General features: G+C 47.1%; 1 protein-coding gene across 2 annotated transcripts in view; it reads left to right on the top strand.

The window, feature by feature from the left end:
* The window catches only part of EVC2 (EvC ciliary complex subunit 2), a 226,967-nt gene that overhangs the window by 28,720 nt on the left and 185,787 nt on the right, over positions 1–12,460 (top strand). For both annotated transcript variants that reach the window (XM_073574499.1, XM_073574500.1), the window contains 2 exons: positions 3,889–4,049; positions 10,295–10,351. In XM_073574499.1, coding sequence (XP_073430600.1) covers positions 3,889–4,049; positions 10,295–10,351 — 218 coding nt within the window. The remainder of the gene's footprint in view (positions 1–3,888; positions 4,050–10,294; positions 10,352–12,460) is intronic.

The following is a 12,460-nucleotide window of genomic DNA, read 5'->3' as shown; positions in this document are numbered from 1 at the left end:
TCCATGTGTAGTGTGGGGTCTGTCACTCTCTACCTGTCCTCCGTGTGTAGTGCAGGGTCTGTCACTCTCTACCTGTCCTCCGTGTGTAGTGCAGGGTCTGTCACTCTCTACCTGTCCTCTGTGTGTAGTGCGGGGTCTGTCACTCTCTACCTGTCCTCTGTGTGTAGTGCAGGGTCTGTCACTCTCTACCTGTCCTCCGTGTGTCGTGCAGGGTCTGTCACTCTCTACCTGTCCTCCGTGTGTAGTGTGGGGTCTGTCACTCTTTACCTGTCCTCCGTGTGTAGTGCGGGGTCTGTCACTCTCTACCTGTCCTCCGTGTGCAGTGCAGGGTCTGTCACTCTCTACCTGTCCTCCATGTGTAGTGCGGGGTCTGTCACTCTCTACCTGTCCTCCGTGTGTAGTGCGGGGTCTGTCACTCTCTACCTGTCCTCCGTGTGTAGTGCGGGGTCTGTCACTCTCTACCTGACCTCCATGTGTAGTGTGGGGTCTGTCACTCTCTACCTGACCTCCATGTGTAGTGTGGGGTCTGTCACTCTCTACCTGACCTCCATGTGTAGTGCGGGGTCTGTTACTCTCCACCTTTCCTCCATGTGTAGTGCAGGGTCTGTCACTCTCTACCTGTCCTCCGTTTGTAGTGTGGGGTCTGTCACTCTCTACCTGTCCTCCGTGTGTAGTGCGGGGTCTGTCACTCTCTACCTGTCCTCCGTGTGTAGTGCAGGGTCTGTCACTCTCTACCTGTCCTCCGTGTGTAGTGCGGGGTCTGTCACTCTCTACCTGTCCTCCGTGTGTAGTGCGGGTCTGTCACTCTCTACCTGTCCTCCGTGTGTAGTGCGGGGTCTGTCACTCTCTACCTGTCCTCCGTGTGTAGTGCGGGGTCTGTCACTCTCTACCTGTCCTCTGTGTGTAGTGCGGGGTCTGTCACTCTCTACCTGTCCTCTGTGTGTAGTGCGGGGTCTGTCACTCTCTACCTGTCTTCCCTGTGTAGTGCAGGGTCTGTCACTCTCTACCTGTCCTCCGTGTGTAGTGCGGGGTCTGTCACTCTCTACCTGTCTTCCGTGTGTAGTGCGGGGTCTGTCACTCTCTACCTGTCTTCCGTGTGTAGTGCGGGGTCTGTCACTCTCTACCTGTCATCTGTGTGTAGTGCAGGGTCTGTTACTCTCCACCTTTCCTCCATGTGTAGTGTGGGGTCTGCCACTCTCTACCTGTCCTCCGTGTGTAGTGCGGGGTCTGTCACTCTCTACCTGACCTCCATGTGTAGTGTGGGGTCTGTCACTCTCTACCTGACCTCCATGTGTAGTGTGGGGTCTGTCACTCTCTACCTGACCTCCATGTGTAGTGCGGGGTCTGTTACTCTCCACCTTTCCTCCATGTGTAGTGCAGGGTCTGTCACTCTCTACCTGTCCTCCGTGTGTAGTGCGGGGTCTGTCACTCTCTACCTGTCCTCTGTGTGTAGTGCGGGGTCTGTCACTCTCTACCTGTCTTCCGTGTGTAGTGCGGGGTCTGTCACTCTCTACCTGTCCTCTGTGTGTAGTGCGGGGTCTGTCACTCTCTACCTGTCTTCCGTGTGTGGTGCGGGTTCTGTCACTATCTACCTGTCTTCCCTGTGTAGTGCAGGGTCTGTCACTCTCTACCTGTCCTCTGTGTGTAGTGCGGGGTCTGTCACTCTCTACCTGTCTTCCGTGTGTAGTGCAGGGTCTGTCACTCTCTACCTGTCTTCCGTGTGTAGTGCGGGGTGTGTCACTCTCTACCTGTCTTCCGTGTGTAGTGCAGGGTCTGTCACTCTCTACCTGTCTTCCCTGTGTAGTGCAGGGTCTGTCACTCTCTACCTGTCCTCCGTGTGTAGTGCAGGGTCTGTCACTCTCTACCTGTCCTCTGTGTGTAGTGCGGGGTCTGTCACTCTCTACCTGTCCTCCGTGTGTAGTGCAGGGTCTGTCACTCTCTACCTGTCCTCCGTGTGTAGTGTGGGGTCTGTCACTCTCTACCTGTCCTCCATGTGTAGTGCGGGGTCTGTCACTCTCTACCTGTCCTCTGTGTGTAGTGCAGGGTCTGTCACTCTCTACCTGTCCTCCGTGTGTAGTGCGGGGTCTGTCACTCTCTACCTGTCCTCCGTGTGTAGTGCGGGGTCTGTCACTCTCTACCTGTCCTCCGTGTGTAGTGCGGGGTCTGTCACTCTCTACCTGTCCTCTGTGTGTAGTGTGGGGTCTGTCACTCTCTACCTGTCCTCTGTGTGTAGTGCGGGGTCTGTCACTCTCCACCTTTCCTCCGTGGGTAGTGCAGGGTCTGTTACTCTCCACCTTTCCTCCATGTGTAGTGCAGGGTCTGTCACTCTCCACCTTTCCTCCATGTGTAGTGTAGGGTCTGTTACTCTCCACCTTTCCTCCTTGTGTAGTGTGGGGTCTGTTACTCTCCACCTTTTCTCCATGTGGAGTGCGGGGTCTGTCACTCTTTACCTGTCCTCCGTGTGTAGTGCAGGGTCTGTCACTCTCTACCTGTCCTTCGTGTGTAGTGCAGGGTCTGTCACTCTCTACCTGTCCTCCGTGTGTAGTGCGGGGTCTGTCACTCTCTACCTGTCCTCCGTGTGTAGTGCGGGGTCTGTCACTCTCTACCTGTCCTCCGTGTGTAGTGCAGGGTCTGTCACTCTCTACCTGTCCTCCGTGTGTAGTGCAGGGTCTGTCACTCTCTACCTGTCCTCCGTGTGTAGTGTGGGGTCTGTCACTCTCTACCTGTCCTCCGTGTGTAGTGCAGGGTCTGTCACTCTCTACCTGTCCTCCGTGTGTAGTGCGGGGTCTGTCACTCTCTACCTGTCCTCCGTGTGTAGTGCGGGGTCTGTCACTCTCTACCTGTCCTCCATGTGTAGTGCGGGGTCTGTCACTCTCTACCTGTCCTCTGTGTGTAGTGCGGGGTCTGTCACTCTCTACCTGTCCTCTGTGTGTAGTGCGGGGTCTGTCACTCTCTACCTGTCCTCTGTGTGTAGTGCGGGGTCTGTCACTCTCTACCTGTCCTCTGTGTGTAGTGTGGGGTCTGTCACTCTCTACCTGTCTTCCCTGTGTAGTGCAGGGTCTGTCACTCTCTACCTGTCTTCCGTGTGTAGTGCGGGGTCTGTCACTCTCTACCTGTCCTCTGTGTGTAGTGCGGGGTCTGTCACTCTCTACCTGTCTTCCGTGTGTAGTGCAGGGTCTGTCACTCTCTACCTGTCTTCCGTGTGTAGTGCGGGGTCTGTCACTCTCTACCTGTCCTCTGTGTGTAGTGCGGGGTCTGTCACTCTCTACCTGTCTTCCGTGTGTAGTGCGGGGTCTGTCACTCTCTACCTGTCTTCCGTGTGTAGTGCGGGGTCTGTCACTCTCTACCTGTCTTCCGTGTGTAGTGCGGGGTCTGTCACTCTCTACCTGTCTTCCGTGTGTAGTGCGGGGTCTGTCACTCTCTACCTGTCTTCCGTGTGTAGTGCGGGGTCTGTCACTCTCTACCTGTCCTCCCTGTGTAGTGCAGGGTCTGTCACTCTCTACCTGTCCTCCATGTGTAGTGCAGGGTCTGTCACTCTCTACCTGTCCTCCCTGTGTAGTGCAGTGTCTGTCACTCTCTACCTGTCCTCCCTGTGTAGTGCGGGGTCTGTCACTCTCTACCTGTCTTCCCTGTATAGTGCAGTGTCTGTCACTCTCTACCTGACCCTTTACCCTGGCAATGACATTTCTCATGTAGTCTCCCTACTTTATGCGTTCATTTTGCCTCCTGCTGCAAGAAAGCTGCTACTTTCTGTTGTAGCTACCGTACTTTGTATATTTTATGTCTCCTTGTCGGGTGATCACTGTAAAGCCAATTGGAAATAAACAGGCAGATAACATGCAATGATTTTTTTCCGGCTGTGGTAATACAATTGTTTGTCTGTTCTAGATATTTCCACGGATCAGAAATTGGCGCCAAATGGGATGGTAATCGTAATTCGAAAATCTGAATCTTCTGATAATCTGCGGACACAGACAGTTCCTGCTTTATTACCCTCATGGATGAAAAGAAGAAAGTCAAAACGGGCGGCAGTGATCCAAAATTCCCAAGTACGTGAAGGATTTTAATTGGAGAGGAACAATTCAATTTGTGCTGCCCTGGTCCGGCGTCCGGTCCTGTCCACTGTGACAACAGGGTCTTCACTTCTGTACCCGGCATCCTACGGTGCCGTGACTCAGGATGTTTCAGAGACTTTGAGTTTGGCAGACGAAGAAGTGAAGACCAGCTGCCATGGAGGACCGGACTCGACATCGAGCAGCGCAACTTGAATTACTAATCTCTACTTTCAATGCATTTTTTTTTCCTTGTGAAGAGGAGTTCTCAGGTTTTCTCACCTGTCTAAATACTTTTATTCCACAATTCTATATCACCTTTTCTTAGATCTCAACTTTAAAAACTGGAAATATATGGATTAACCTTCACTGCCGTCAAAGGAAGATGAGAAGACTAGAATCCAATTCTCCGGTTTATTGCTCAACGCATTTCGAGGTTTAAAACTTCTTCATCAGGACAAACCACGGTCACCGTGATTTTGTCCTGATGAAGAAGTATGAAACTTCGAAACGCGTTGACCAATATTTACACACCTTAGTACTACAGAGTGCATTTTTATTTTTTTGTAATGTATAGAGATGGCAACTCTTAGTTCGTACCTGTTCACACCAGTTTTCTGATTTAGAAGTTACACAGTCAGTCTTTTGTTATTTGAGTAATTGAGGATGTCACAATGCAGAGTTCTAAGAACGATTTACTCTTTTTATAGGGAAATATAAAATTTTGCTAAAACAGTGATGACAGAATATGACAGCAAAATTTGTATCCCCAAATTGCATGACGTTCTAATCTTCCTCCCCATTCTGTTAGGAACATCTCTTTTAAATGTAGATATGGATAACCCCTTTTTTGTCCAGTTGGCAAGTACTTTTGGTCAGTACGACTGGCGGATCGCTCCCCGCTTTTAAGTATCGCCAGTTGGGTCATCTGCTCCGTCTGAGGCTGCAAAATTCTCTGCCTCTTTCCAAAGTCATGTTAGGTGATTCTGAATTTTACTTTCTGCGCATTTATGGTAATATAATGTGCCCTCTTGTCAGAACAAATTATTTGTGTTCCCGTCAGTGGAAATCAATAACTAATTTTCTGCCGCTCTCCTTCATGGGTAGTTGAGCAGCTGCTCTTAAAACTTTTTCATTGTGACGAGGGTTTGCTACTAGTGTCTGTAAATCTGTCTTCCTTTAGTAGAAGCCATGAACTTGTAGCTATAAGGAAATGTATGGTAAGTCAAAGAGCGCACCCATGAGAACCATCATGGGTCCGGACCTTTTACATTCAGCTCTACTGAATCTGCACCGCGAAATAGTACTGGTTGTATGGCTCCACCATACGGTGTCCAAATAATAAGCAGTATCTATAACAATAAATGCGCTAAACAGCTTCCGGGTTGTAACAACTTCCGTCCAGTTGTAACTGGTGACGTCACAGCACACCTCTTGCCATGTTAACCCTCAACACACCACTCCTCCTCAACACACACTCCTCTCACCTTTCACCATCTCCACTCACTCTTTCACTCCACATACGACCCTTTCTCTCACTCCATCTCTCATACTCACGCCGTCATCGCCGCTGCTCCACGATCCCCATCTTCTTCCGCCGGCGCCATCCTGGATCCAGACGTCGTCCACGCCGGCAACATCTTCTTGCGGCGACGCCATCTTGAGTATCGCGGGATTTCGCGATACTCAAGATGGCGTCGCCGCAAGAACATGTCCAGGATGGTGCCGGCGGAAGAAGATGTCGGGGATCGTGGAGCAGCGGCGATGACGGCGTGAGTATGAGAGACGGAGTGAGAGAAAGGGTCGTATGTGGAGTGAAAGAGTGAGTGGAGATGGTGAAAGGTGAGGGGAGTGTGTGTTGAGGAGGTGTGTGTTGAGGGTTAACATGGCAAGAGGTGTGTCACTATCCTCCCGATGCGATAGCATCGGGCCTTAATCTAGTCAAATAATATTACCCAGTGTCCTTAAAGGCATGATTATTTTCGTTTTTGAGCTTTAGTTTTATCTGCCTCATCTTCCAAAAGCCTTCCTTTTGTGAGAGATTATGTCATGACACAGCTGTCGGGTGACCCGCGACCAGGGGCTCCTTCCCTGTCCCTAACACTAGGGGGTGCCCTAGCTCGCCCTGCTCCCCTGGATACTTGGCAAAGATGCCGGGGGGCTCCGCCCTTGCCTTATCTACTAATAGCCATCCGTATGTTCTCTTCCCCCACCCAGGGAGGAGGGGGCACTACTGTGCACAGTAGTACACCAACCGGACATACAAGGCAACCCGGACAAGGGTTAACAGAAAACTCCAGGCATATAAAATATTCAATCACATGTAACAGAGGAATGTACCGGGGCGTGGAGATAAGAGAATAAACCAAAATAGAGAAGGATAAGGAATTACCATTCATACAAACCAAGCGACAGTCACTGATAACTCCTCCAACTCTTCTTCTCATATGAGCTCCTCTCCCTCCGTTAGCCATGCAGCAAATGCTTACTCTGACGAGGATTAGTAACAGAGCCCAAATTATAACAGGAAAAGGAATGGCTAACCGAGCACAGCTGTAAGAACACGGATTTCCAACATGGCCGATTAACCACTGTTCTGCCAGAAGAAATAAACACATTTAAAATGAAGGAGAAGTGCTTCTTCTCAGCGCTGGAGTAGGAGCAATCAGACGCTGCGGTCTTATGGTTCCACAATGTTGTGGTAACCCCGTGACAGATTATTTTTTGCTAAAATATTTGTGGTTTTGGTTGAAATATAATGTACTGAATAATGGAGAAACCATTTAGTAAGGTCGCTTCCTCATCAAGTTCCTGAGTGCACTATTAAATAGAGATGCTAGAGAATTGGTCAGCTTGTCATCAATCTACTTTTCATGACTATATTCCATAAAAGGAGTATTCCCATCTCCCGTCTCAACTCCCGGAACCACATCTATTCCAAGAACAGGTTGCTGTCTTTCTTCATTGTTAGTGGAGAGGTGACCGCTCATGGAAGGCTCTCTCGATTGACTTCTATCGAAGTTCCGAGAACATTGGAAGAAGCAAGCTCAACCAGCTTTGTGCTGAACTCTCATAGAAGTCATGGATCAGAAACGCACATTTGCTGACACCTTCATATGCAAAATAGGGCCCACAGGAAAACCAGGAGAAACCTCCGGTAGGCCCTTGTGAAGGAGTTCTAATAAGCAGTGATTCTTCATTTGATTCACAATTTGCAAAAAAAGGTATAATCTAATGATTCATTAAACAAGCTAGCCAAATTAATATCACATAGAAGCAAAAGTAAATTTGTATACTAGGGTCAGGTTATTTTTGTATGTAGCTAAACAGTGGGCCCCCAAGAATCAATGTGGGCCTTTGCCAATCCAGTCCGACACTGTTAACGGATATAATATGAAATCTAGAAATAATAAATACTTGAGGAATGGTGCGGATCATAGATGATAATTTCTTCATATTGTCATTAGTGATGAGCAGCCGTGCTCGGAAAAGGTTTTCTCCGAGCATGCTCAGATGATAACCGAGTGACTTTGGCGTGCTCGAAAAATACTGTATATATGAGTCCCTACGGCTGTTCGACAGCCGCAACCCATGCAGAGATTGTCTGTTTGTTAGTCAATTCTTCCATGTGTTGTGGCTGTCGAACAGCCGCGAGACATGCAGGCACAGGGACTAGAATATGTTTTTTGAGCACACCAAAGTCACTCTCGGTTAAGCCACTCGGTTAGCACCCAGACTTGCTAGGATAACACCTTATCCCAGCACATTTGCACATCACTAATTGTCAGTATTCAGGGCTGGCGATCTGTCCTAGTAAGATAACTTTACACCATCCACTCCTATATGGTATAAAATATACACATTGATGGCACCATATAAAACTATGGCGTGGGTAACTGGGGCACTTGGTGGGCAGATCTTAGGCTAGTTTCACACTTGCTTTTTTTTGCAGCGCGTTTTTCCCGCAAAAAAACGCATTGAAAAAACGCATACATAAGCATACAACTGCTGCGTTTTTTTCAAGCATTTTTATGAGCATGCATGAAAAAAACGCAGCGTTTTTATGCGTTTGTATGCGTTTTTAGTGCGTTTTTACCGCGTTTGCGTTTTTTTCCAACATTTTTAGGTGGCCCCTCACACTACCCAAACCATGACTTTACTAACCCTAACCCTGACCCTAACCCTAACCCTAACCCTGACCCTAACCCTAACCCTAACCCTGACCCTAACCCTTAACCAAATCATACTTAACCCTAACCCAAACCCTAAACCCTAACTAACCCTAACCCTAACCCTAACCCTGACCCTAACCCTAACCCTAACCCTGACCCTAACCCTAACCCTAACCCTAACCCTGACCCTAACCCTAACCCTAACCCTGACCCTAACCCTTAACAAAACCATACTTAACCCTAACCCTGACCCTAACCCTAACCCTAACCCTAACCCTGACCCTAACCCTAACCCTGACCCTAACCCTAACCCTAACCCTAACCCTGACCCTAACCCTAACCCTAACCCTTAACAAAACCATACTTAACCCTAACCCTGACCCTAACCCTAACCCTAACCCTGACCCTAACCCTTAACAAAACCATACTTAACCCTAATCCTGACCCTAACCCTGACCCTAATCCTTAACAAAACCATACTTAACCCTAATCCTGACCCTAACCCTGACCCTAACCCTAACCCTGACCCTAACCCTTAACAAAACCATACTTAACCCTAACCCTGACCCTAACCCTAACCCTGACCCCAACCCTAACCCTAACCCTGACCCTAACCCTAACCCTAACCCTGACCCTAACCCTTAACAAAACCATACTTAACCCTAATCCTGACCCTAACCCTGACCCTAATCCTTAACAAAACCATACTTAACCCTAATCCTGACCCTAACCCTGACCCTAACCCTTAACCAAACCATACTTAACCCTAACCCTGACACAAACCCCAACCCTAACCCTGACCCTGACCATAACCCTAACCCTAAACCCTCTTAACTAACCCTAACTCTAACCCAAACCCCTAAATTCCATGGTTAAAAAAAAAAAACGCATATGCAAAAAAACGCATACATGAGCATGCCAGTGCGCACATATGCGCATCCATAGGCTATAATGGCCATTTTTAGCGCAAAACGTGCGCATATGTGCGCATGCGCTTTTTTGCAGGGCCAAAAATGCAACATGCTGCGTCTGGAAAATACCAACGCACACCCCAAAAAAACGCAGCGCATGAAAATCGCATACATGCGCTTACCAGCGCGCAGGTATGCGCACCCATGTTAAATATAGGGGAAAAAACGCATGCGCAGGTATGCGTTTTTTTCCAGCGCTAAAAAACGCAAATGTGAAACCAGCCTTACGCAGGTAAGTGCGGCTTAAGTTTCATCATTTTTGATTGGTGTAAAATATGTGTGCCCTTTTTCCTGATGTGGAAAAGTACCATAAATTTGTATTCTTAACCATTGGGTTATGTGCCCTCGATGAGTTTTTGATGAGTATTCTTCACGATGTATTTTCACTTGTGAAAAACGCATCGTCTTCCAGTTCCAGCAAAGTGGATGAAATTTAGAGAAATCTCCTTCCCGCTGTGCTTTTTTCTTTATGACATATAACCTGACCGGCAGAGTGTCTCAAATCCGCAAGATGTCAATTTCTCTTGCGGGTACGCCGAGTTTTATGTGCACATTTTCCCCACAGAATTGCATTAAATGCAGAAAAGACAGCTGTGAAGACAAACCGGAGGTCCTAAGGCTGTGTCCACCTTGCAGTCTCTTGCCGCAGTTGTTGCAAAACTGCATCCTTTTTCTGCAGCTTGATCTTCAATTGGATTTTTTAAAAATCCTTTTTCTTTCATGTCTATCACGGCCCATGATGTTTGGTTAATTTTGTCCGTTTTTGGAGTAAAATTTTACATAATTCTTGGAAATAACTTTAAAAAGTCCCATGTTTGTCTTCAACTGTAAAAATGTTAAAGTGGACAGATTTTTCACTGCCTTGTGGTACTGGAGTACAATTGTGTATAGATTGTGGCAAATAATGAATTAGCCGAAGAACTTTGTCAAGAACTAAAAATAAACACAGTTTAAAAAAGGCTTAAAAATCCTCCTAAATTTGGCAGGAATATTGTCTTTGACTTTAAATTTGGTCTCTGAAAACCTGAACATGTGAACACATCCTCAGTATTTTTTAAATTATTATTTTTTTTGTAATTTTATTTTATATTTTTCACAGCCTCGGGATGTTCTGTCATCTGGTATTGGAGATGTAACTTTCCAGAAATGCGCAACTGTAAGTATTCTTATGTGCTACTATAATAGCCATTTCTTACATACAGTAAAGTGACTGCAGACTTAAAGCCTAAGGCCAGTCAACCCTTTTAAATAGGATCTGTCACGATCTCCAAAAATTGAATTAAGTGCATTGTAAAAATCTTTGGGTACCACCGTTTCGGCCACTCTTGTCCTTTGTGAGTTGCATTACACATTTGTAGAAATATTCAAATTTGTTTCTTCTGTAGGGCAAGATGTGAAATCTCTGCTTTGCAATCCAAGTTGCCCTTTTTTCAGGATTTTCTCTGGGGGGACGTACCGTTTCACCCCTCTATCCCAGATGCTGCCAATTACAGCTCGAGACTGCTAGATCAGCTGTGGACTATATAAGGGAGGTCTTCCATCTTTAATACTTTATCAATGTGTCCCAGCTGGCTGATCCAGCCTCAACTCGCCTGCTTATAGGAGAACCTGCCGTCTCTGTTGCTTGATAATGAAGGATCGCACTACCTTGTTTTGAACCTGCTCTTCTCTGCACACACCCAATACGGCTGACAGTGCTGAGAGTACTCTTCCTTTCTCTGTAGCTGATAGTGATGGGCCATTCGCAACCACTCGGTACAAAGAGCCAACTCCCTGCTGTCTAGGATGAGAGCCAACACCCCAGTGAGAACCACTAAATTTTCTGAATGGCTCTCACTGGGCGTAAAATTCTGGTATTTGATGGACTTATCTCCGCACATCCTAACCAAACTCCACCCACTCATCAATTTAATTGGTTAATAGCAAGTAGGCAGAGTTTCGTCCGTGGGTGGGCAGGGTTTCGACCACATGAACGTCAGCTTAAATATGTGTTCCCTAAAAGGGAACCATTTACAATCCAAAAGGGATGATTATTTTTGGTGAGCAGAGCCAGGAAAGCCAGATCACCAAAAACAGCCGGACTGCCCATCACTAGTAGCTAAACATAGACTAACTAAAAAACAGGAAGTAACTCCTAGTGCCCTGTTATTCCTCCCCAAACCATGGGCTGGCCTTACAGTTAACCCTATCCGCTCCTGACTAATAAGAAACTGCCTCTTATATTTAGAGAAAACACACAATAATAAACAGGTCACATTAGATATAATGACAAGTGTCTTCAGAGAGGGTGTTCAACATCTTCACCACCTTTACATGAGGGTCTGGGAGTTGCCTGCTGGTGCGCCTTCTTTTCTCTAAAAGTCTGGATAGAGGAATATGACACGGCCCAAGAAGTAAAGGCTCCGTCTCACATAACGAGATCGCTGAAACGTCACAGATTTTGTAACGCAACAGCGACCTCGCCGGCGATCTCGCAACGTGTGACACATAGCGGTGACTGCCCCCCCCCCCCCGCTGGATATCGCTGATCGTGCTCGAATGTCCTAGGCCATTTTTTGATCATTGGTGTCCCACTGGCCAACACATGGACACAGGCGTAAGTCATCAGAATAGCTGCTGTGTGACAAGGTACAAATGACCGCAGAGATCGTTATATAGATCGCTGTATCGTTGCTGCTTCGTTGAGTAGATCTGCCTGTTTGACAGCTTACTAGCGACCATGTAGCGACGGACCAGCGATCCCTACCAGGTTGTATCGTTGTCGGTATCACTGGAGCGTCGCTATGTGAAATGGAACCCTAAGATTGCAGATGCAACCATATTGGTCTAATAGCTACCTGGCAGTTTGGATTTACCAAGCGCTTGGTAAACCAACCATCACCCCACACCGAAGTAAAGGAAACAGATCGAACTGAAGATCTGTCTAGGCTACGATATGTTTGCACTTGATGTGTTCCATGTCCCTGGAATATGTCATTTTTTTCCTCTTTATTACTAAAAAATAAATTTTACTTGGAAATGAAAAAAAAAACGACTGTCTCATATAAGCAGAAATATTATAAAAATCATTATTCTTGTATTTTACACCCTATACATGAACAAGTAATCAGTTATAAGCCCCTACATTACCTCTGAGTATGACAAACACACTTTTCTGAACCTGTGTCCATGGATTTGTATGGATAGACAATGGTTTTGCTCGCAGGAACTGTGCTCCACTCCCACGAGAAGCAGGATTTAATATGGCAGAGCTTTATCAAATCTG

The sequence above is a fragment of the Dendrobates tinctorius genome, unplaced genomic scaffold (genome assembly GCF_039654945.1).
Source record: "Dendrobates tinctorius isolate UK_male_01 unplaced genomic scaffold, ASM3965494v1 ptg000039l, whole genome shotgun sequence".
NCBI lineage: Eukaryota > Metazoa > Chordata > Amphibia > Anura > Dendrobatidae > Dendrobates > Dendrobates tinctorius.
This window is presented reverse-complemented; position numbering and strand designations above follow the sequence as displayed.